Source organism: Ambystoma mexicanum, chromosome 11, assembly GCF_040938575.1.
Source record: "Ambystoma mexicanum isolate Mex_15411 chromosome 11, UKY_AmexF1_1, whole genome shotgun sequence".
NCBI classification, from domain to species: domain Eukaryota; kingdom Metazoa; phylum Chordata; class Amphibia; order Caudata; family Ambystomatidae; genus Ambystoma; species Ambystoma mexicanum.
This window is the reverse complement of record NC_090934.1, coordinates 248,437,766-248,460,205: the sequence shown is the minus strand read 5'-3', so window position 1 is coordinate 248,460,205 and position 22,440 is coordinate 248,437,766. Positions and strand designations below refer to the sequence as shown.

General features: G+C 48.0%; 1 protein-coding gene across 1 annotated transcript in view; it reads left to right on the top strand.

Annotated features, from left to right (window-relative positions):
• Positions 1 to 11,181: 11,181 nt before the first annotated feature.
• Positions 11,182 to 22,440, top strand: part of E2F2 (E2F transcription factor 2) — a 47,844-nt gene continuing 36,585 nt past the window's right edge. Inside the window, exon 1 of the mRNA XM_069622960.1 lies at positions 11,182 to 12,183. Within this exon, the coding sequence (XP_069479061.1) occupies positions 11,932 to 12,183 (252 nt within the window). The 5' untranslated portion in view covers positions 11,182 to 11,931. The remainder of the gene's footprint in view (positions 12,184 to 22,440) is intronic.

The following is a 22,440-nucleotide window of genomic DNA, read 5'->3' as shown; positions in this document are numbered from 1 at the left end:
AATGGTTCTGAGGATGTGGCAGCTTTAGACATTTTAATTCTAGGTTTTACTAGCTTAGTTTTAACCATAGACTGAAATTCATCAGAATGGCAAGATGCTATAACTGGTTGTATGTGATATAGTTGCTGGAAATAACATTGAGGGTGACTTGATATTTTTTTTTTAAAGGCACTAAACATCATCCCCAACATATTTTAGGACTGGTGCAATTATATAAACAAACTCCAGTCCTAAAATATTTGGGGAAAGTGTTGGATAGTGCCTTTTAAAAAAAATATATTGAGTCACCCTGGATGTTATTTCCAACGATTAGATCACTGGATACCACTATAACCTTTCTCTGAATGATTTTACCAGTATCCAAGGAACAATACCATGTCTCACCCTGTGAAATCACCCCACTTCCCTGGGCCTTGTCTCCACCCATGTGATTCTCCCACAGTACTCCACCCCCAGGATTGGGATCAGGAAGGGTTTTCCCTCTTCTGGCCACCGGGAGGAGACTTTACACAGGACATTAGTGGGGGATACGCAGGAATCACCACAGAGTATAGCTGTGTCTTAATGGGTATCCCCTTCATTTGTTCTAAGGAACAGCTTGGGCAAAATAAAGATGTGTGTGGACATGAGAGAATTAAACAAATGTGTTGTTCCGGAGAGGCATCCATTGCCCAATATTCAAGAAATTATTTGACAATGGGTCCGGCTAAATTCTTTTCCACATTAGATCTTAACTCGGCCTATCGTCAGATGAGATTCCACAAGCATTCAAGACATTTGACAGCCTTTATAACTCCTTGAGGGATTATTTCAATACAAACGCATGCCGTTCGGTCTCATCTTGGCAGCCTCGGTTTTCCAGAAGATTATGTATCGCATATTTGATTGAGATGCAGGCATCTTGTTCTTTCAGGACGACATCCTGGTCTATGCTGACAGCTTGATGGAACACAACAGGAGGCTTGACGGTGTGCTTCAGAAACAGTGGGATGCTGGCATGACTCAAAGCAGAGACAAATGCAAGATTAATAGGACAGATCATGAATTCCTGGGACATGTCATCCCGGGAGAAGAAATACATCTGAGGATGAATTTCGCTGAGGAAATGGAAGGGATGCATACCCCAAGAAGTCGGGAGCAGATAAAGACTATTCGAAATGTATTTGCAATTTTGTTGGACTCATGGTAGGAATGAGAGAATTAATTAAGGCTAAGGGTCCATTTGACTTGAATGACACATGTGAGAAGGAGTTTTCTATAATCAAGAGCACATTAGCAGGAGTACCCACACTGCAAAACTATAGACGAGGAAGGAACACTATCATCACAATGGATGCACCAACAAGAGGCCTTGGGGCAGTCATGACCTGAGTTGAAGGCGGAAAAGAAATTTCAATAACTTTTGCCTGCAGAATGCGGAAAGGATCTGACATAAACTATGCTACTATCGAGAAGGAGGCTCTAGCAATTAAATGGGAAGCTGAGAAGTTTAGGAGGAGTATGCAGGAAGATTCCAAATTATGTAAATCATGAACTGTTTGTCAGAGGGGAGATTCAGCAGGAGACTGGTCAAAGAATTTAACTTATACGTTCTTTGGAATATAAAGTATGTACTATATGTCCAGAGCGGAATGCTGAAAAGGTGTGACAAGGTCATTCTGCCAGAAGGGTGAGGAAGCGCCTGACAGAACTTGGACATTAGGGTCATCAAGGCATTGTGAAGACCAAGCAAAGGATAAGGAATGGCTATTGGCGGCTGGCCTGTGACAACCAGATTGAGAGAGCTTTGTGAGACTGTATCCATTGTGAAAAAAGTGATAAAGCATGTGTGGGTATCAGGTGTTCCATGGCAGTGACGAATATCCTGCTACAACCGTGGGACAAAATAGGAATGGATGTTATTGGTCCGATTTGGAGTGATGGTTTTTAGATGTTTTGTCTGGTTGTGATAGACCTGCTCACTAGATGGGTGGAAGTTTTAGTGATGCCTAATGAACTGCAAGTAGGGTAATTGAGTTCCTGAAAGAGCTGTTTAGTCGAAAGGGTTGCCCGGGTATCATCATGACCGACAATGGTTCACAGTTCAAGTTGAAAGAGGTGGAGTACTGCTGCCTACATTCCATAATACACAAAAACAGCACTATTTACCACCCCCAGATGAACGGAGTGGTGGAACGTTTGGATAGGGTTTTGAAAGATACCATAACGTGGGCTTGGGCAAATGGCAGGGATTGAAAAGCTGCAGTGAGAGAGTCTTTGCTAGCTCACAGTTTCATACCATACAACACCACGGGGTATCACCATTTGAGTTCAGCAGGGGGGGGAAGACTAATGCCAGGTTTCCCTCGTGGATGGGTAGGACTGTCGTTCCTGAGGGTAAGATGGAAAGCGTAAAGGAGAATAGTACGAGGAATCAGTTTAGGAACATAGAGATGCATGACAGGAGCAGTGTCAGACTGAGGGTGCCTGCGAAAGTGGGAGACATGGTTAGGGTCAAACTCCTTTTCTCTCTCAGAGATGGAGGGTGTAAATGGTGAAATCCTGTCAGAGTGAAGGAGCTGTTCAGATTCGCCTGGAGAACTGAAGACAACAGAGTGTGGAACATGGAGAGAGTGAAGGTTGTGAGGATGAGGAAGTCTGGGGTTGTGGAGTGTGTTTTGCAGCAGGATAACACTGCTGGAGTCTGAGAGTTTTCCGTGCCAATTAAAACTGGTGGAGAACCACCGAGCTCGAGATATGGAAGAAAGTATTGCAGGCCAGGATACCTTAGAGAATATATATAAAGAGGGTCCAGATATCAGTGATGCAGAAAGTGGGTGTAGAGCTGGTTGCCTGCATGCACTGGCTGCCTGCACCAGACTCCCAGGTCTCAGAGGATTCCAGAATGGAATGCGGAAAAGAAAAAGGACTGTTGGAGCCTAAGGAGAGAGACAGAGCCAGCTGGGCTCTTATACCATTATACCTACTTAATTGTTAAATAAAATGTATTACTTACCGTACCATCCACATCTCCTCCTCAGTCTGTATACTACAGAGGTGTATATTAAATAGGATAATCAAATGTTTACATTTTCATAAAAGATAGATTTGGGAACAACACATAGATCCAAACAAACCAAGAACATGTCTCAGCAGCTTAATATGACATTGTGAACTACATAGCATGACATAGCGTAACATACCTGTTATGCATCCGCGTTCCTGGCTCTTATATGTCCAGGATTCCTTCCTGCAGTGCTTTCGTTTCCTACCTCGATCCAAGATGGTGACCAGACGTTCCCTTCACGCATTGAAGTCATTGCGCATGCATTCTACGGAACACTCGTCATCCGGAAATAACTGAACATTCCTGCGTGGGTTTTGTGATAACTCATTTAATTGGGAGTGCCTTGTCCTGGGCTACCCCTCTAGTGGTTTCGGGTAACCCACTTCTGGACGATTTCAAAGGCTTTTTCAAAGCCTTTTTGGCTGTCTTTGATCGCCCGGAACTCACCCATAACAAACAAGATTTCCTACTGGATTTCACTTGAGATACCATGGTTGTATTAACTTATGTGACTTGATTTAAACAACTTGTACACCAGACTGCTTGGCCAGAAAAGGCCTTTGTGACTCTGTTTAGGAGAGGTCTTTTTGATGATCTGAAGGACGAATTAGCCTGGATAACACGGCCTGCTTCCTTTGAGGATATAGTCAAGCTAGTTCTCCAGATTGACTATTGATTACAGGAACAAAAGCTAGAAAGACGCCGGGCAAGGAGCTTGCCTCCTCGTGTCCTTCCAGCATCATCTCCCCCGCTATCTAGGACCAAAGAAGAGCCTATGTAGATAGGGACAGTGCAAGGACCCTTGACCAATGAAGAGAGACATAGACGAAGAGAGAGCCATTTCTGCATGTGTTGTGCGTCCAGTGAACATCTGGTTAGAGTCTGCCCGCTAGCTCCCCCTTGCAGGTCAGGAAACGACAGCTCCTGCTCGTAGTTAGGACCTACGTTTGGGAGTCCTTGTCTAGTCCCAGAAGCTCCAATACTGAACGGACGCCAGGAATAGAACTCTTGGTCCTTTGGATCTGCTTGCCTCTACCTGGGCAGGATGGAATTTCCACTTTCGCCATGGTGGACTCAGGAGCAGCTGGTCTTTTCATGGATCAGGATTGGGCGAACTGGATAAAGACCCCTGCAGAAACTAAAGAGATTGTGGTACCTGTTGAGGGCATTGACAGCTCTCCTTTGTCAAGTGGGCCCATCTTAAACCACACTGTTCTCCTTTCTATGGCAATACAACAACATGAGGAAGTTCTGTGTTTTGATTTAATCCAGACTGCGCACTATCCTGTGATCCTGCATATACCATGGTTGTCCAAACACAACCCCTACATAAACTGGACAGCCAAAACTCTCTTTTTGGGTTTGGAGCAATGCATGCAGTCTGTGTACCTTCTGTTCAAGGGAACTCTAAAGATGTGCCCTGTAACCCAACAGCTTCTGTGTCTTATATAGCCACGGTGTTACCTGCTAAGTACGAACAGTATCAGGAGTTGTTTAGGATAGGAGAACAGAAGATCCTGCCACCCACAGAGAAGACAATTGTGCCATAGACCTCCTCCCAGGCTCCTGTGTTCCTTTTAGCCGGATGTTTCTGCTCTCTCCTGTAGAGAAACAAGTCTTACAGCAATATCTCGATGAACATTTACAGAACGATCTCATCAAGGCATCTAAATCATCTGGAGGGGCATCCCTATTTTTAGTTCCAAAAAATGATTCGACAGAATTAAGACCATGCTGCGACTACCGGGGTCTGAATAAAATCACAAAGAAAGAAAAATACCCCCTACCACTCATCCCAGATATCCTGGAGGCAGTCTGCAATACAAAGGTTTTTACCAAACTGGATCTCTGCAGTGCCTAGCATCTGATACGAATAAAGAGTGGGGATGAGTGGAAGAATGCCTTTCGAACACCCTTCAGTCATTTCCAGTATCGGGTGATGCCCTTTGGATTGGCCAATGCCCCTGCGGTCTTTCAAAGATACATTGACCAGATCCTGGCAGATCTACTGATGCATTTGGTCGTGGTTTATCAAGATGATATCCTCGTATTTTCCAAGACCCCAGAAGAACACGAACAACATGTTTATCAGGTTTTGGAGAGACTTCAAACTCAATGATTCAAGGTGAAACTTGAGAGGCGCCAGTTTGACGTGTCTTCTGTGTCCTACTTGGGGTATATCCTATCTGGGGATGGCATATCCATGGATAACAGGAAGGTTACGGCTGTTCTACAGATGTTCCCTTCCTCGTTCAATCAAGGAGCTCCAAAGATCTCTTTGCATGGCCAGCTTCTATCGAAAATTCATTCAAATCTTTTCAAGTACTGTCCTCCCCTAGACTTCCCTGCTAAAGTAAAATACCAAGTTCATCTGGTCAACCACTGCCCAAAAGGGCTTCGAGGACCTAAAACTCTTGTTCACCTCAGCACCCTTGTTAAGGCAACCAGATCACCTAGGCGCCTTTATACTCGAGTCAGATGCTTCCAACTCAGCTGTTGGCGCTGTCCTAAAACAAGATTTCGAAGACCACGAAGAACATCCAATAGCCTTTGTCTCCAAAACCCTTTCTGTGGCAGAACACAATTATTCAGTCCTGGAGAAGGAGCTACTCGCCATAAAACTGGCTTGATCTGAATGGAGACACCTTCTCCTCAGTGCCCAAGCTCCTACCGAGGTATGGACTGATCACAGAAACCTGATGGCGTTACAGAATTATGAATGCCAGAACAGCAGGCAAGCCCGGTGGGCACATTTTTTCTTACATTACCCGTTTGTGATGACATATATTCCAGGAACCAAGAACGTCATTGCAGACCTGCTATCCCAGAACGGTTGCAACAGTATAGAAAAAGAGCCACACAGAAAGATGTTTCCTGCCACTACCTTTGTGTGCTCGGTAGAGACTCGTTGCAGCAACTTCAAAAATACACCATCAGTGTACCACCAACGGAAAAACTTAAGAAGCTGCTCACTCTCCGAGACGGCTTGTTCTACCATAATTCTGCTATTTACCTGCCGGATTCTACCTTTCGACACAGGATCCTAGAACTAGGCCACAATTCACAAATAGTAGACGTTCCCTTCATGCATTGACGTCATCGCGCATGCGTGCTTCGGCACACTCGTCATCCAGTAATAAATAGAAGAACTGTCGAAGGCGCTCTACGTTGCATTTGTGCTTTGATTGTGGTACTCTAGTTTTGTCCTTTAATCCAGCTTTCTACTTCTTGATTCCCACTCTCTGTGCACTTTACTGGGTTCCCAGTTCTGTAGTGCATCCCTCGTGTTGTGCTGGCTTCCTTCTTTTCATTTACTCTCCCGTTCCTTCCTGAAATTCCCAGACCTCTCTCTGGCCCTCCTTACCTTGCCTCTCGCGGATCCCTCTGCTCCATCCTTATTGCTCCTCCTCCTTGGCATGGCACGGTGGGGCCTTCCTGCATGTACTCTGGAGCTCGTATTGAACTGCTGCATTCATCTGCAAGGATTTCAGAAATGATCTTTGTCGTTTCCACGTTGTTTGATCTTCTCCATGTGCTATTGCTGAAGCCTTTCTCTGAGCCCGTGAAGAACCATCCTCTTGGACATCCTTGCTTACTTCCACATTCTTCTTTTCATCTTGGGGGTTTTCCCCCCTCAAGGTTTTTTTTTTGCTCGAACCTGGCTCTCGGGGCGGCCACAGTGCTTACCTATTCTTTGTAATCGCTACCTGGAAGGACAGGCCTTACCTCTTCTCAGCAAAGGACTCCAGAAGCAAAGATTTAAGGACTGATTCTGACAATACCAAACTTAAGAAAACCTATTATTTCAAAGCAGTGAAGAGCATACCAAGCGTAGCATATAGTAGCATAGTACAACCACATACCAAAAACATTGCCTAACATAGCATACCAGATTAAGGATAATGGAACACAGCATAATAACACGGCTTATATTTCATGCCATATAAGATATAACAGTGGGTGCTGGGTGGAAGGGGTTTACCAAGCAGAGATAGACCTAGCATGACATAGGTACCTATAACAGCACTAGAAACACCCAGGAACAGGAACCATTTCCAAACAAACACACTTTCATTGCCCTCTGTCTAAATAAAGTACACTCTACTTTTGCCTCCCCCACACAAACCCACACCAACAATAACATTACAACAGTCCTGCACGAAAATGTTTTGTGAGTTGAAGGGGGCTATTCAAATGTGCTATTCTAGATGACATGCTTCCATTTAGTTTCAATGTCTTATTTGTAGAATGCTAGATTGCCAATCATGGCCTAGTGGCGCTGGCCTTCGTTTCATTGAAACTAATTAATCAAACTATTAATTTAAGTATTTGCTATAGCACAGATCTAACTCCAAGTAAAAAGGACCACTTTACAGAAAACAGTTGGTGTCGGAGGAGCACCTCAAACTTAATGTGCAAGCTCTGGCTGAGACAGAATCTAGGATATGAATGTCAACTGTGTTTTGAATAGCGCACAGCTGTCTTCGGTATGACTTTGCAGCACTGCATTCTTGATCAAACGTGCAATTGATAGACAGCTCAGGCTTCCAAATTATGGGAGTATAAAAACCAGGACAAAAACACCACAAAGTGGTCAACCTAACTCCTATTTAACACCTAAATGCAAGGTTATATTTTAATCCAAGTCCCATCTTCAGGTGATACACCTTGCTACGGAGCCAGAATTAAAAAATGTGGAGGGGCAAGAGGACAGGTTTAAAAGGCGGCCCATGAGCCATCACCCAATACCTAATGCCCCTACAAATGTCTACATCCCTACCATTGGCTATGCGGCTATGCCTTTGCTGTGTACACTCGGTAACCCTTACACCTAAGCTGGCTCTCTGCTTCCAACTGTGCTGAAACAATTGAGTGAAAAAAGGTGGAGCACAGGGGTCCATGTTGATAAGTTACTTGCACTGGAAATCAAACCGGGAACCTTCGTGAGGTGGCAGCAGGTGCCAGTCTAGCAAGCAAACCCGTATCAGTATCTCACCAGGAACTGGATGTGATGTCTGCAGTAGTTTCATTAACCCTTTGCGCTGCTTACTCCCGCCCCTTTCCTCTTAAACTAGGAAGCTGAATATCTATAATAATTCCTTTAGTCCTTAAGAAGCATCTTTCACCCTAATTCAGAGGCTATTTAGTTTCACAAAGAGAAGCTTATCATCAGGGGGTGTGAGCCATATAAAAGCTGAGCAGAGCAGGTAAGCATTTGGCTTTATGGTGGGGAGTATATTGATACGTGCTTGGCTGGATTTTGTCCTCTGCCACTATAGTTTGTTGCTGATGCCTGCTAATGATCATTTAAACTTAAAGAAATGTGCTCACATGGGTGACAAATTTGACGAGCGTTTGCTGTAACATCCCTTTCCCATCAGCACCCTGGCCTGAGGGTTATGCCAGAGTGCTGTCTTCGGCCTTCAAATTACTCAATTTAGGAGGGCTTTAGCCCTTCCCAGCGAGTGGCTTCATCACCATTGGAGTGAAGTAATCAGGGAATCTGCCCCACACCCCGGACAGGATCACCACTTAATGCGTCCCTCCCAAGACACACGCGAGCGGCACATCAGACGTTACACACTGAGTTTTAAAAGTCTAGCTATACATTCTGTACAATAACTTTTAAGTTTTTCTGGGAACAAAGAGATGCAGGACAGAAGCAGTGTCAGACTGAGGGTGCCTCCGAAACTGAGAGACATGGTTAGGATCAAACTCCTTTTCGCTCTCAGAGATGGAGGGTGTAAATGGTTGAAACCTGTCAGAGTGAAGGAGGTTTTCAGATTTGATGCGAGAACTGAAGACAACAGAGTGTGGAAGATGGAGAGAGTGATGGTCATGTGGAGGGAGAATTATGGGGTTGTGGAGTGTGCTTAGCAGAAGGACAACACTGCAGGAGAGTTTTCCTTGCCAATTACAACAGGTGGAGAACCGCCCAGCTCGAGATGTGGGAGAAGGTATTGCAGGCCCAGATAGCTTAGAGAATATGTCCAATGAGGGTCCAGATATCTGTTATGCGCACAGTGCAACTTTGTGAAGAGAACGGGGTGTGTAGAAGTTGAACTTGAAACCTCTCGCACACAACCTGACATTCATACCCTTAGACTCGCCTTGAAACACTTGTGTATAGGTGCGTTATAAATGCCATATCATATAATATCCTAATCCACCTAGAGAACCCACCTACGTGCCTGACCGCGGGGCTGCTTACTGGAGCCTAGTCAGCTCTCCTTAGTCCTAACCTGGCACAATGCACACGCGCATCATAAAGTTAACTCTTAGAATCTCCCATACATGGGGCCTCATTACGAGGTGGGCGGTAAGGGATTACCGGTACGGGCACCGGTAATCCCTTACCGCCCTGTTACGAGTTCCCTTTGCGGGTCCTCCCTTAACACCTGGTTTTACAAGGCGTTAAGGACGGGACCCACAAAGGGACTTTGGTGCTAATAACGGCACTGCAATTTGCGGTACCGTTATTAGCACCTTCTCCATTCCCATTGAGCCCTATTGCATAGCTCTCAACTCACACGCTTTTGGCGGGTGTCACCGCCTTGTAAACAGCTGTATCAACCGCCAGGCCTTCTGCACGCCCATTCGTTTCAATGGGCCTCTCACCCGCCAAAAATAAAATCGGGTGTTTTCACCCGCCTTTGCAACACAAATGCTTGAGAGCTATGCCTATTGGGGTTCAAATGGGAATGGGGAAGGGCCCTGGTGAATGGGGAATTACCGCCCCCGCCAACCTTGGAATGGGGCGGTAATAGCTCCATTCACCAGGGCAGAGTCGGTAAGGATTTGGAGACAGCCATGGCGCTAATAGCGCCATTGTTACCTCCAAACTCCTAATGAGGCCCATGGACTTCTGTGCCCTGGGGTGTTCCAACCACCAAGCTCATTGAAGCCATACAAATGGGAAAGGGCACTACATAAATGACGATTACAATTACAATTACAGGGTTCTTAATATTGTTTTCTCAACCTGGTTTCCTACATACGTCCATGTGCATGGTATATTACTCCCAGGGGTCCCCAACCGGTACTCCGCAAAGTCCAGCAGTGAGGTGGTCCCTATTCGGAAAACAAGAAAATGTTGACTTGGGATATGGGTGGAGGGAGGTATTGTAGCTCCAGGAGGGAGGGGTGGAACACTTTAATTGGGAAGGAAAGTTCCTGTCCTCGAGGCTGGTGGCCTCAAAATTAAGTACTGTGACGAGGAAGAGGAGATAATGAAAGTTAACATACTGGACAGCTGTTGCACACTATTGAAACCAAGGCGAGATACGTGCATTTAAACTGCTGGGGAATGTAGGACATGCAATGGATATACTGTCACAGACTGCACACCTATGATATGATATGTAGTATGGCATTTATAACGCGCCTATACACAAGTTAGTTGTTTAATTTACATGACAGCATGCACATTTAGAATTCTGGACTGAGGCGGGTGAAGTAATTTGCCTAACATCACACGAATGTTTTGATGAAGCACGGAAACGGGATTGGACAGAATATCTCTAAGCAAGCCACAAGGCTGCATCGCCTCCCACGGGACAAAAACGCAGAACCGTGGAGCCTTGAAAAGGTCATGCACTCCAACCAAAATGCAGTTTTCTTTGCAGGGTTCGCGCATGACTCACTGTGCTATCCATTTCACAGAATGTATGTTAGGGTACTTTATATAACGAATAATATTTATAATTTGAGGCATTCTCGAAGTGTATAGAATTGCAATTATAGTACAGGCGTCCCCCCCAAAAAAGTAGCTTGGACATTGAGCATGGAAGACACTCTCAGGGACGGATGTCTTTAAACCGCCCACTAACCTCGATTCATCTTTTGTTTGCCGAAATACCCCAATAATTTAAAGACACATTACAATTCGATCCCTCCCTCTGTTCCCACTCCCATCCTCCAGATCTTTTAAAGTGCGCTGCCCCTTTAAGGGCTGCATAACTTCATGTAGCTGTTTTGTCTCCGTTTGCCGGTGGGCGGGGCCTACAGGTTTTTCCCCTTAGGCTCTGCAACCAATCAGCGCCCGCCCATTTCCGCGGGAGATCCGAATTTCGCGGCACGCAAGTTTGGCGCTAAAAAAAAAAGAACAAGAAGGAGGAAGAGGGAGAGCGATCGGCTCAGACCCGGGCGAGAATCCGTATCCATCCGGACTTGAGCAAGCAATCCGCCGTCACCCACGCGCCCCCCTGCCCCGACCGGACCCTCCCGGCTCCGTGGACACCCGCATCACCCGACAGCGAGGAGCAGGGGGGCTGCGCAAGGGGGGCTATTTGAGACAGCAAAGGAACTGGGCTCTAGTGTCAACCGGGAAGGGGGCTGCTTGATTCAGGAGAGGGGGGAGCTCTTCTTGGTAGGTGGGACAGGGCCTGGGTGGTTGGCTGTTAAAAGGGTGCTGCCAGCTACGGTAGGGTGCTTCCAGCTAGAGAAGAGGGGGGGTCTATGCTGTGAGAGAGAAAGGCTACTAACACTTAAGGGAGAGAGGTGGTGCTGTCTAGTGGGAAAGAAAGGGGCTATATCGGAGAGGGGTCCTGCCAGGTAGGTTGGAGGAAGGGGTGCTGGCCAGCAAGAAAAGGGGGTGCTGAGAACGGGTTGGCTGCAGTCCAGTGGTTGGTTCTCTACGGGTTAACAGGGGGCTGTCCGGTTGGAGGCCAAGAGGGGTTATCTGACAGAAGGGGCTGTGTACTGTTACCGGGGTACTTTTACATGCTAGTAGAGGGAGATCTGTGTAGCCTTGTAGGAAGAAGAGGGGTACCCATTGCTAGGAGTGAGTGGGGGCGCTGTCTGCTAGGAGTTCGTGGTGCCTCGTCTGCTTGGAGGGTAACATCGGTGCATTGGAGCCATTATCGTGCTCCTGCCGCTATTCCGCAATGCTAAAGGTGCCCCGGGGGGTGTCCCCGGCCCCTGCCCGGGTCGCTCCCTCTCAGGCGCAGGTGAAGAAGGTGATCCCGTTCTTGAGTACTGCCTTGTCCAGTCCGCAGCTGAGGGCTGTGCCCGGTACCTACTTCACCCAGATCTACCCGCAGCCAGTAGCGGGGGCGCCCCTGGGCGGCTGCATCTACACCACCCCTAATGGACCCGAGCTGAAGCCGCTGAGACCGGCTTCTGTAGGGAGGCTGCCGGTAAGGGTGCGAAGGGCCCGGGGTAATTGGTGGAAGGAAGTGGGGTGCACAGTAGAATATGGGGGGGAGCCAGGGCTACGGGGATCCTGGGTTGGGGAGAGAGGGCATTACTTGAATTTAGTCTCGCGCATAAACTGCCTTCCGGGTTTGGGGGGCTCATGTAGGGCTCCTGGTTAACTGCTGTCTCGGTGCTTTGGGTCCAATGGGATATGGCAGGGTGGTCTTTAAACTCACTTGCAGCCCGCGGGCCTGATCCGCAGCGTTTGGGCCTGTTTGGAGGCCGGTGAATGTTCCCAGTCCCCTGACAGCTGCTTGCAGTTTGGTTAATGTGCTTGTGTTGGGGAGGGGGTTGCACACAGGTGTTCTCCCTGTTGGTAGTCCTGGAGCTATTGCTGGCCAGCAATAAGGGGCATGAGACTACCTTGGTTGCAGGCCACTGGATAGGGGTACATTTTTACTGAAGTGCAGTAGGCAGTGCTTGATGTGTGACTGTGTTTGCTACTGCTCAGCCCTAGCACTTACTTTTGAGCCCTGGCACCTATCCCAGACTCGGTTTCATTATGAAGTGAGAGCAGTAGTTTAACCCCATGTGTGTGGGCGGTGACAGCAGTGGTGCCCACCCGCAGTGCCACAGGAGTGCTAGAAAATATTTTGGCTCTAGCACTTTTTTCAGAAGTTAAACGTTGGTCGTAGTTATGTAGACTAAGTAGCAGTGAATGATGGCAGGTTTATGGTTTGGGGGGCAGGGGGGGTGGGCACTTCGTACAGGGTCAGTCTGACTTTCATCCCTATTGTTTTGATGTATGCTTGGGTACTACTTGGTCTGTCACATCAGGAATGAATTGCCATTTGCAATTCTTGAGCCACTTTTTTAATTGGTGCCCAAGGTAATTGTATGCCCCAGCCCGACCCTGGTTGGGGGAGATACATTCTAAGATGTAATTTGCGGCAAGACTGGGCAATGACTTCTCGATTCATCTGTAGGGCAGTGTTGGTAGCATCCCTAGCTCCTCTTTCCAGAAGGTTTCAGCGGTAGGGTGTGGCAAAGCCCCTCCTTGGTTTTCTCCACCCCTACTGTGGGCAGAGGCCACCTGGTGGCACGGTCTCTGGGCAACAGATAAGTGCTGTGGGTGGGGTCGAAAGGTTGGCATTAGTTAAATTGTATTCGGTTATATGAAGAGAGGCGGGGGTTTGATGAGCTGGAGACAAAACCAGCTCCTGGGTGTCTGGCATCACCCAGTATGCAGGAGCTATTGCTGGGGAACCTGGGGCGAGTACACAGTGCACTGCAAATCTAACTTCTATGTGAGAGGAAAAGAACTTTTTGATCCTTATTTAAATGTCATTAATCTTTGCACTCTCAAACACTCATAGTTAATGTCACATATGCATGTTTGTACGGCACTAGTTGGCCTAGCAGCCCTAAGTAGCTCTTATTACTACTGGCTTTAAGCTAATCAGGCTCTCCTATGATGGCAGCAGAGGTAAATGGCTCTGTTTTTGAACCTTGTGAAGGTGAACTGTGCAATTGGGAGTGGGGGGACAAATTTGGGCTGAATCTTGGCCGTTTGCGTTGCTTTGAGTACACCATAGTTTTTCAACCTCCCTGCGTGTAGAAGCTTTGGGTGTGGAGGCTGTAGAAGGGGTGTGCTAACACTTCAATGTTTAAGACGGTCTAGTGCCAAGAAGACGTGTTCATGTTTTGGATCTGTCTTTGGAGACCGAAGGGGCAAATTGGCACCTGTGAACTGCCAAAGGGAACCGGTGAGTGAGTTTGCGGCTGACCTTTTCTTCCTAGAAAATGTCAGAACGCTATGCCCACTTATTCCAGAATGGCTGGTCACCCATTTTCTGTCTGCCTTCAAAAAAACTTCATAGTGCATCCCCAAGAGAATTGGGGTGCATCAAGCAGATGTGAATGTCTGGCCCCTGATTTGTATGCACCATATCTGATTCCCGCCCCCAAGGCTGCAAACAAAGGCTGTGCGTTAGCCGGGAACAACCATGATAACCTCTACCAGGAGCTTGGCTCCACAGGCCAATTGATGTTACTTTTGGGACAATCTATAAATGGACATTAGGACATCCATACGATAAAGCACAAGGGGTCATGAAGGGACAACATGATAAATGTGCGTCTTATGTGTAAATTTGTTAGCTTGTCACTCCCCAGTGGTAGCTTCTGGTTAGTGTGTGTACCCAGACGCTGCTTTTAGCTCTTGCTTATCCAATCATAGTTTCGATGCCTGCTCTTTGCTGCAAATGGGTGCCAACTAGCTCTAGTTTTTTACGACCTTTGCCCGTTCCTCTGTCCTATGGATGGACACGTGTCTGATGTTCTGCTACGTGGTGTTTCCTGGGCCCTTAACAGGTGGGCATAATCCGTATCCCCCTGTCATTTAATGTGGCCTCCTTGGTGTGGTGCATCGCTTTAATTGTGCATAAGGATAACTTAACAAAGAGGCGATGGTGAAAACTCTAGTGTTGGACAAAGCAAAGTTTACTCAACTTCTGTCAACCAGTGGCCTTTGTTTAGGTGGGGGCGGGGGCTTGGCTTTAATTCTGTAGTTTCAGGATTAAATTGGCAGTATGAGCCAGTAATTGGTGCGACTGGACAGTCGCTAAACCATGCCACACAGAGCTTCTCAACTGTCTATTAATGGTGATGTGCCCTGCATTAGCAACACATAAGCAGTGTATGTGTTACCTCACACATGGGGCTCTCAGTCGTAATAACAATTTTAAAAAAACCTGGGTTTACTCTGCATCTGCAAGCCAGGTCAGGTGTCCTGGATCTTGGCAATGCCGGTCAACCTGCGAGACCTACTAGCCATGCTCTGAGCAGAGGTGAAAACCAGGGGCCACAAGAGACTGGGTTAGTGGCTGGGTTTGAAGTGGTGGTGTAGTTTCACGCTAGTTTGAGTTGGTGCTTATTTGACATTAGCTGGTGTGTGCATTTGTTTCACATTGTAGCCAAGGAGGAGGGGGGGGGGTCCACACGCTCGGTGCAGTCTTGATGTGGTGGTTGTTGTATGGATATGATTTCCTCCTGTAGGTCACGATGCCTTTCCTGCTCAGAGGTCGAGGTGACGGGAATGGACAACAATGGAGTTCCTCTGGGGGGGATCGTTTTTTTGAAGCATTTCCTTTAAAAGCTCTAATGGGGCCAAATGGTGGTACTCAATTTTCAGGTGAGGGATCTAGCCAGTCAAACTCGCCCCCTCAATTCTGCACTTGCAAACCACTCACCACGTGACAAGCGCCAATGATCACTCTCTGATGGCTAGTGCACATTTTGAGTGAGTTTCAGATCCGGTACGGTTTGTTTGCACAACTGCTGGGCTGGTTTAGGCTTACTAGCCGCCTCTGGTCCTGTAGAGAGCATGTGCCCGTTGACTATTATAAACAGGAAGTCAATGGGATCGGTAGTCCAATATAGAACGACCGTCTGACTAAATTCTAGGAAAGCGAAGTGGCCAGTCATAGTTTTACTTTCTTGGAGTTGCATCAAATCTGCATTGTGAATTGCCAACCAGGAGCGCGCCTTGCCTGCCCTAATCTTCACCCAGACCAGCGCCACTCGGTTACTTGTCTCCCCTGCCCCCACCGGCTCGGGCAGTGCCTGCGAGCTGGCTCCCTTCACGATGAGCTGGCATACTCCGAGTCATGTTTGTTCAGTGGCTGTCAGCCATCCGGGGACACGGGCTGGTTTCTGCTTGGGTGCCACTTGTTTTTAGAGGCCTGCGTGTGGAGTCGTTGCTGCTCGAGCTCCTGCTCCACCCTTCTCACCACAGGCCCCAGGGGGGCACAGCTGACACCTGTTCCCCATTCATGCTTGTGTTTCGTCTGTCTGCTGCGAGCATACAGTGGGGGAGGGGGGTAAACTGTGCGGCGCCTGTTGCAGAGCAGGTAAAGCACTGGGGGGGGGGGGGGGTCAGCTGGTCATTTCGGGGTTCCCCGCGGTCTAACAAAACTCCGTACCTTCCATTGCTCACCAGCAACCTTTCGCCATAACAATGTGAACCGTAGTGGCTTGCATGGGCCATCCTTCAACATATGACCACCCCCACACAAACTTGGTGGGCATAAACGCAGCTGCAGTTGGACCTTTCCTTGCTATGCACATTATATACACTGCCAGCTTGCTGGGTCGTGTAAATGTACCGGCAGACTTGCGTGCCACATGCGCACCCACAGAACTGGCATTGCATGGGTAGCATTGAGCTGGCCCTGGCAGCATCTCCTTGGTAATGGGCACGGCCCAGAAGGCTGGAGCTATCTCGTGGGGGTGGTGGGGGCTTAACTCCGGTAGTACATAGCAGGCCAAAAAATCTAACTTTGTAATAAGTGAGATAGTTGGAATTAATGTATGTATTGGTTTTTTATAGACCTAATTTTAACCCAAATAAATGTGCACTATATTATGCTTAACATGTCTGTCAGTGGTATCCTAACCTGCGGTGGACTATGACCCAAAAGAGGCCCTGGAAATACATTTCATAGTGGCACAATCTTGGACCCTTTTCAGCAAGCCAACCCTTTTTCTTAAGAGAACAGTAAGAGGCCCATGCATACGGGGGAAATCTTCCGAGTTCCCTATAGGCCCATGGTCCTAGCGCTCTTTCGGTCACGTTAGCACTCGGTTGATGCCTCATGGGTATGTTTGCATGGCAACCGTTGGGGGAGCGGGGGTCGCAAACTGCTCTTGTTGGTGTTCAGGTAACTCGGCTCTTTTAGGGTCCTGCTGGGCGTTAAGTGGCCCCCTCCCCTGCAGTGCTCGTAAGCTAGGGCAGGTGCATTGTGGTCGGGATAAGTGCAAGTTTCCTTCCCACAGCACACTTGAAGCACGGGACAGTCGCGCCAACTCCCCCCGCCGCCCCCCCCCCATTACTACTAAGTTGAGCTGCGATAGGGTGATCTGACGACCCACTTTTCCCGGGACTGTCTCGGAATTGGGTGATCACCCCCCTGCCCCCCTTCTGAAGATTGTTTCTATTGGAAAGCCAAGTGGTCCCGTTTTTGGTAGTATGGTCTTCATAGCCGCCACTGTGCAGTGCCTTGACAGCCACTTTTAAGAGTGAGGCCTACTTTTGCCAGTTGCCCTGTCCCTCTGCACGTTCTCGACGCTAAGGTGACCGGAACAGCCGCGCTGTTCGCGCACATCTTTGACAGCCCCCCCCGGCGGCCTCCTCTCGCACGAGGGCCGGCTTTGTTCCACGTCTGGAGCTTCCACTGTTGGGGGTTGGGGATGGCAGCTGTCGTGTGGCTGGGTCGCTCCCAGTGGGGGGCGGGGGGGGTAGTTTCTGCGAGGCCAGTGAGCTGCCGCCTGCCATTGGCTGGGCAGGTGGCAGGCTATAATGAGGTCTTTTCGCGGGGGCTTTGTCTTTTCCCGCCAATTTTCAGGCGCTGCTCCCCTCAACTTTTGTCAGCACATAAACGCCCAGACTACCCCCCCTCCTTAATTGAACGCCAATGAACGGGGAAAGATGAACTTGGCGGTGGCACATTGTAACTTGTGATTACGCCCTCGCGTGTGGCATCCGAGATATAGATTTTGCTGTGCTTTGTTGGAAAACCCTGTGGCTTTGTTGCGTGTACTCTGGAGGTGGGGGTGCGTGCTGCAGGTGTCATTTAAAACCCTTGTACACGGGCAGTGCTGCGGATATACAGCGTCGTTGGGCATTGTGCCGCATACCAGGTTGGCTCTTGGTATTGTTTCGGTGCTCGTCACACTATTTGTATGGAAAGAGTTGGTTTCGAAGTTCTGTTCTCTGATCTAGGGGCGGTCACCTGCACTGGCGTGTGTGTTGGGGCAGAAGGTATGAGCATGACTCTTACAGCCTGTTGCTCGTGTGTAGTGGGCGCTGTGCTGCCATAGGCATGGCTCCCGATACATATATATTGCTGAGTGACACCGTTCATTCATGCGTACACCCTTCTAGTTGCCCCCTCATGGCTCGGCGCAGTGCCAGCTGCTCTGCCATTTGTCCTGGGCAGGGGGGTGGTGTTGGGTGGGACCCTGCTGCCAGATGCCTGGGGTGTGGCTGAGCGGCTTGGGGCGGCATCTATTCCCTCCGTGGCTGTCTCCTGCACGGGAGGACGCGGGCGTGGCAGGTGCACCTGAAGGCTGCGACAGGTGCTTCTATTGGTGTGCTTAACGCTTTGTGCGCCAGGAACGGAGTCTTGGAAGTGCGTGCGAGCTATATATGGTGTACGTTTGAAGGGTGGACTACATTGTATCCGGCAGGCGTTTTTGGGCCTTTGTTCAGTTAATGGTGGGTGGTACCCGATTGGTAAGCTATGAAGAGATGAACTTTTAAATAAGTTTTCGGTATTCCAGGAAATCTTCGCGCCGGTTTTCTTGTTGCAGAATACATCTAGTCGACAATTTTCCTTTGCTGGGTGGCACTTATAAAGCGCAGAACCTGTCATTTGAAAAAGCACCATTGAGTGTTCCTGTCTGCTTTGCCTTAAATCGGAGCATTTCAGGAATATAGAAATGATCAGTGCTTTATTTTTGATAAGCAAGTCTGTGATTAAAAAGCTTGCATGTGTGACTACCCAACACACGGTGTTCACAAAACTCACCATAACATTAACATGTTTGTAGCCAGGAATATACATACTCTTTGGGATATCTACGTTTTTGGATTTGAGGATAAAATGGTTGCAACACCAGCCACTGTAATTGGGTGCTCGTTTGCATCATGTTCCTGGAGAATTTTAGGTGAGTGGTTCAGCCAATCAAGAGATGTGGAAGGTTTTGCTTTAATATGAACCACTGGCATTGCTCTGGGCAGTGGTTTCTTTTTTTTTTTTGCCTGTCTGCGTCATTGCAAAAGGGGGTCAGCCGTCAATCGGGTACTGCCACCAATGGGATCTGCCTTGCCCGAACCGCTAGGCCAGGTCTCGTCTGCACAGAAACAAAAGCAGCCCCAGGCGTATCCCAGTCTGTTGGGACTCCTGAGTGAGGTGCTGCTTGGCTCTCTGACGCAGTGATACGTTTCCGTGCAGAGGTACGGAAAGGATTGTACTTTTAACAAATGTTAGCCTGACCAGTGATAAGCTGATAAACGCGTTTCATACAAAACCGGCTTATGATACGTGGTATAGAGTCCAAAGTGCCTCAGCCACTATAGCCACATTGTTGCGCATGCCTCGGGTTATTTCTACACGTCCATCCTTTTGTTTGGCCTAGCGCAGGTACAATTTGTGGCAACTTCTTTGATTGCTTTGGCAGTATGCCATACTCGTTGGAACTACATACACAAGCAATTCCAGTGTGCTATTGTATGGACATGGCCCATGTGCTGTTACTTAGAGGCGTAGCACATAGACGTCATAACTGGTGACTTGGGCACCGCACAAATTGGTGCTGGACACCTCACTGCATTGATTTCACAGACTGTCTGCACGGTGATGCAATGGACCCGACTTTCCTAATCCAAGTGCCATTAAGTAGCCATATGGCAGTGCTTGGTGTGTTAAGAGTTCTTGGATGCCGAGGGGATGCATTTAGTCCATGTCCCAGAGCGGCCACTACAACACTCGGGTAAGAAAATTAGTTTACCTTCTCGGGCATCTGCCACATGTAACCGTGTGTGTGAGATAAAGACCTGAAAATAAAGTGTAGTTTTATTTTAAGTTTTTTTCTGTCATGTTCATTCTCTTGGAAGAAAGTGTAAATTTGGTCCGCTAACTGATGCTTTGTGCTGGCCCTCAGAATCAAGATGTTCATTTCTTATTTCTGTGGTGTCAAAGCAATGGCTTGTTAAATGAGCCCTCATACATTTTCCCCCCACTAAATTGCTGTTCAGATAGCACAGTGGATAGAGCACTCGCTTTGGCATCTGTGCAGAACCTGCCGATGCAGGTTCGAATCCCAGCATGGTGAAACGCAGCCTTTCATCCTTCTGAGGTTGATAAATGAGCACCACACACCATGGGTAACAGAAAGCAGCACATAGATGCCAGAGGGTTCGTAGCGCTATACAAATTATTATTTAATGCTCATCGACACAAGGCGTGTAAGCTGGGGTGTCTCGGAGCATCCCCGAGGCTGTGTTGCCAATATGCATTTCTATATTTGAAACAAAGGAGTGCTTAACTTGAGAGGCAGCTGTGTCGTCGGACCCTTCTGGCACCCACCCCCCACAAACGCCCTAAGCTCTGCTCCCCAGGCAGTCGCCCCCCTCTTTTCTGCCCCAGCAAACTGGGCTTCCTACATCTAGTGTAGGGAATTCACCAGCATCCTCTCAACATTACTGGTTCTGGACCCAAACCAAATCCTGATGGTTAAAGCTATGTGAACCCCCACCTGTCCGCAGTCTCTTCTAACTCTGTGCTCCTGATTTTTCCCACTTTGCATGATGCCATTTTACTGCTTACCCCCAGTGTAGCCCCTGGTGGAGTTCTTGAACTCATTACTGTGGTCTCTGAATATTAATTGCAAAAAAGTCCCAACTTTGTTTGGGAGCAAGTGGATTGTGCATCTTAGTAAGTCCTTCTGGTCTGTTTTGCTCACAATATATGCCGGTCTGGCAAATTAGTTGGGGTCAATTTCCCCGTTCCCCCTTGACCAGACATCTGTTATTGATATCAAAGGGACAGAGTCTAGGCCCAGTCGGATCTTGAGCTCTAATTGCCTTCAGACTTGTATGGATTGAGCTGCAGAGTAAAGTGCAACGCTCAATATCACTTTTGCTGCACTGTGTTGACGGCAAGTGGGTTGCGGTCCCTCCATTGAGTAAGGTGCAGCACGCCCCACCCAGAGTGCTCCTACTGAAGTCTGCTTGGATTCCCTGGGAACCAGCCTCGGAACGGTTACAGAATGCCTTGCTCGGAACACCTCATGCCCTGTGGCACTACAAGGTGTGCCTCCTTATCACAGACTTGTACACTGCCTCTAAATCTTTTTATTAATTAGTCTTCCTTTCTGACTGCATCGCTGCTTGGGCGAGCCTTGCACTGCACTTTCATTTGCATAGTTGCCAACATGATCCATTCCAATCTACTGGTGCTTATTCAGTGCTTTTTTTAAAATGAAATTGCATGATGGTAGCTCAAACTCCAGAAAATGTGTGATGCTAATCCCTACAAATTTCCTATGCTCACTGCATGACAGACACATAGACCCATGTACTCTGGGTGGGCACTGCCTACAGGGTCAGTCCCCCAAAACCTTCGTCCTTCCATAGCCAGCCTAATTAACTTTACCCGCCCTGTGCTTAGTATGTCAAGTTAATTCAAATGGGGCCAAAGGAGGCCTGGTCACAGAACTAATAAGACAGGAAAACCCAACCACCTTTTAATATGCATCTGTCAACCTAAAGCCAACTCCTTCCTCTCAGTATCAAGGGAAGTGACCTGTCGTGTCTGGGACTGTTTACAGGGGGACCCCATTCAGAAGGTGAGTATGTGGTTTGGCGCAACCAAAAATCTGGTCCTGCTGCAGGTTCAAGGGAGACCTGGCACTTCATTGGGAACCACAGAGATCAATTAACGGTCCTGTGATGTATTGTTTATAAAAACTATTATATCAAAGACAGAATTTAGAAAAACTGCTTGGTAAAACCACAGAGTGATCTTTATAAATCAAACTGTCACACCCCTGCCGCACACAAGTGCGCACAGGGACTGACGGACTGACCAGGACCCGGAAGCAGCATTAGGAGAGTATGGTTAAGTGTGCGTCTGTGTGTTTTGTTTCAGGGAAGCCTTGGGAGGGGGCTGTGGGAGGTGGGTTTGTGGGGTGATACCCCCTGATTTTGTCCAAATCTGGCAGAGGGAGCGGTGTAGTCTTTTTGCTTTTTGTAGGTGGCCTAAAATCGGCAAGGAAAATTTGGTTAGGCGATCTACAAATAGCAAAAATAAGAGATAGAACCCAAATAATTAGACACCCTTTGATCCACATCAGATAGGAAGATGGGTGGGACTTGGTATTACATGTTTTCACCCCTTTGCCTTTTCTGTTGCAAAGCACTCTGGTTATGACCTCACACATACAGGAGATTGTTGGTGGGGACCCAGGATTGGTTCATTAAGATAGGCTTATCCTTTACCAATCATTTGGGCCCATTTGTCTTTAGATCTGAAGACTTGACAAGGTGTAAAGCACTCATGTGGACCCTGGCTGAAGGTACAGTCTGCCGTACAGCTTCCGCCAGTGAAGGAAGGCCAAGATTTCTATAGAGGGGGGGGGGCAAGATCCTCCCCATAACATCTCCCCAGGGGATACCACAAATCATGCCCTGCTAG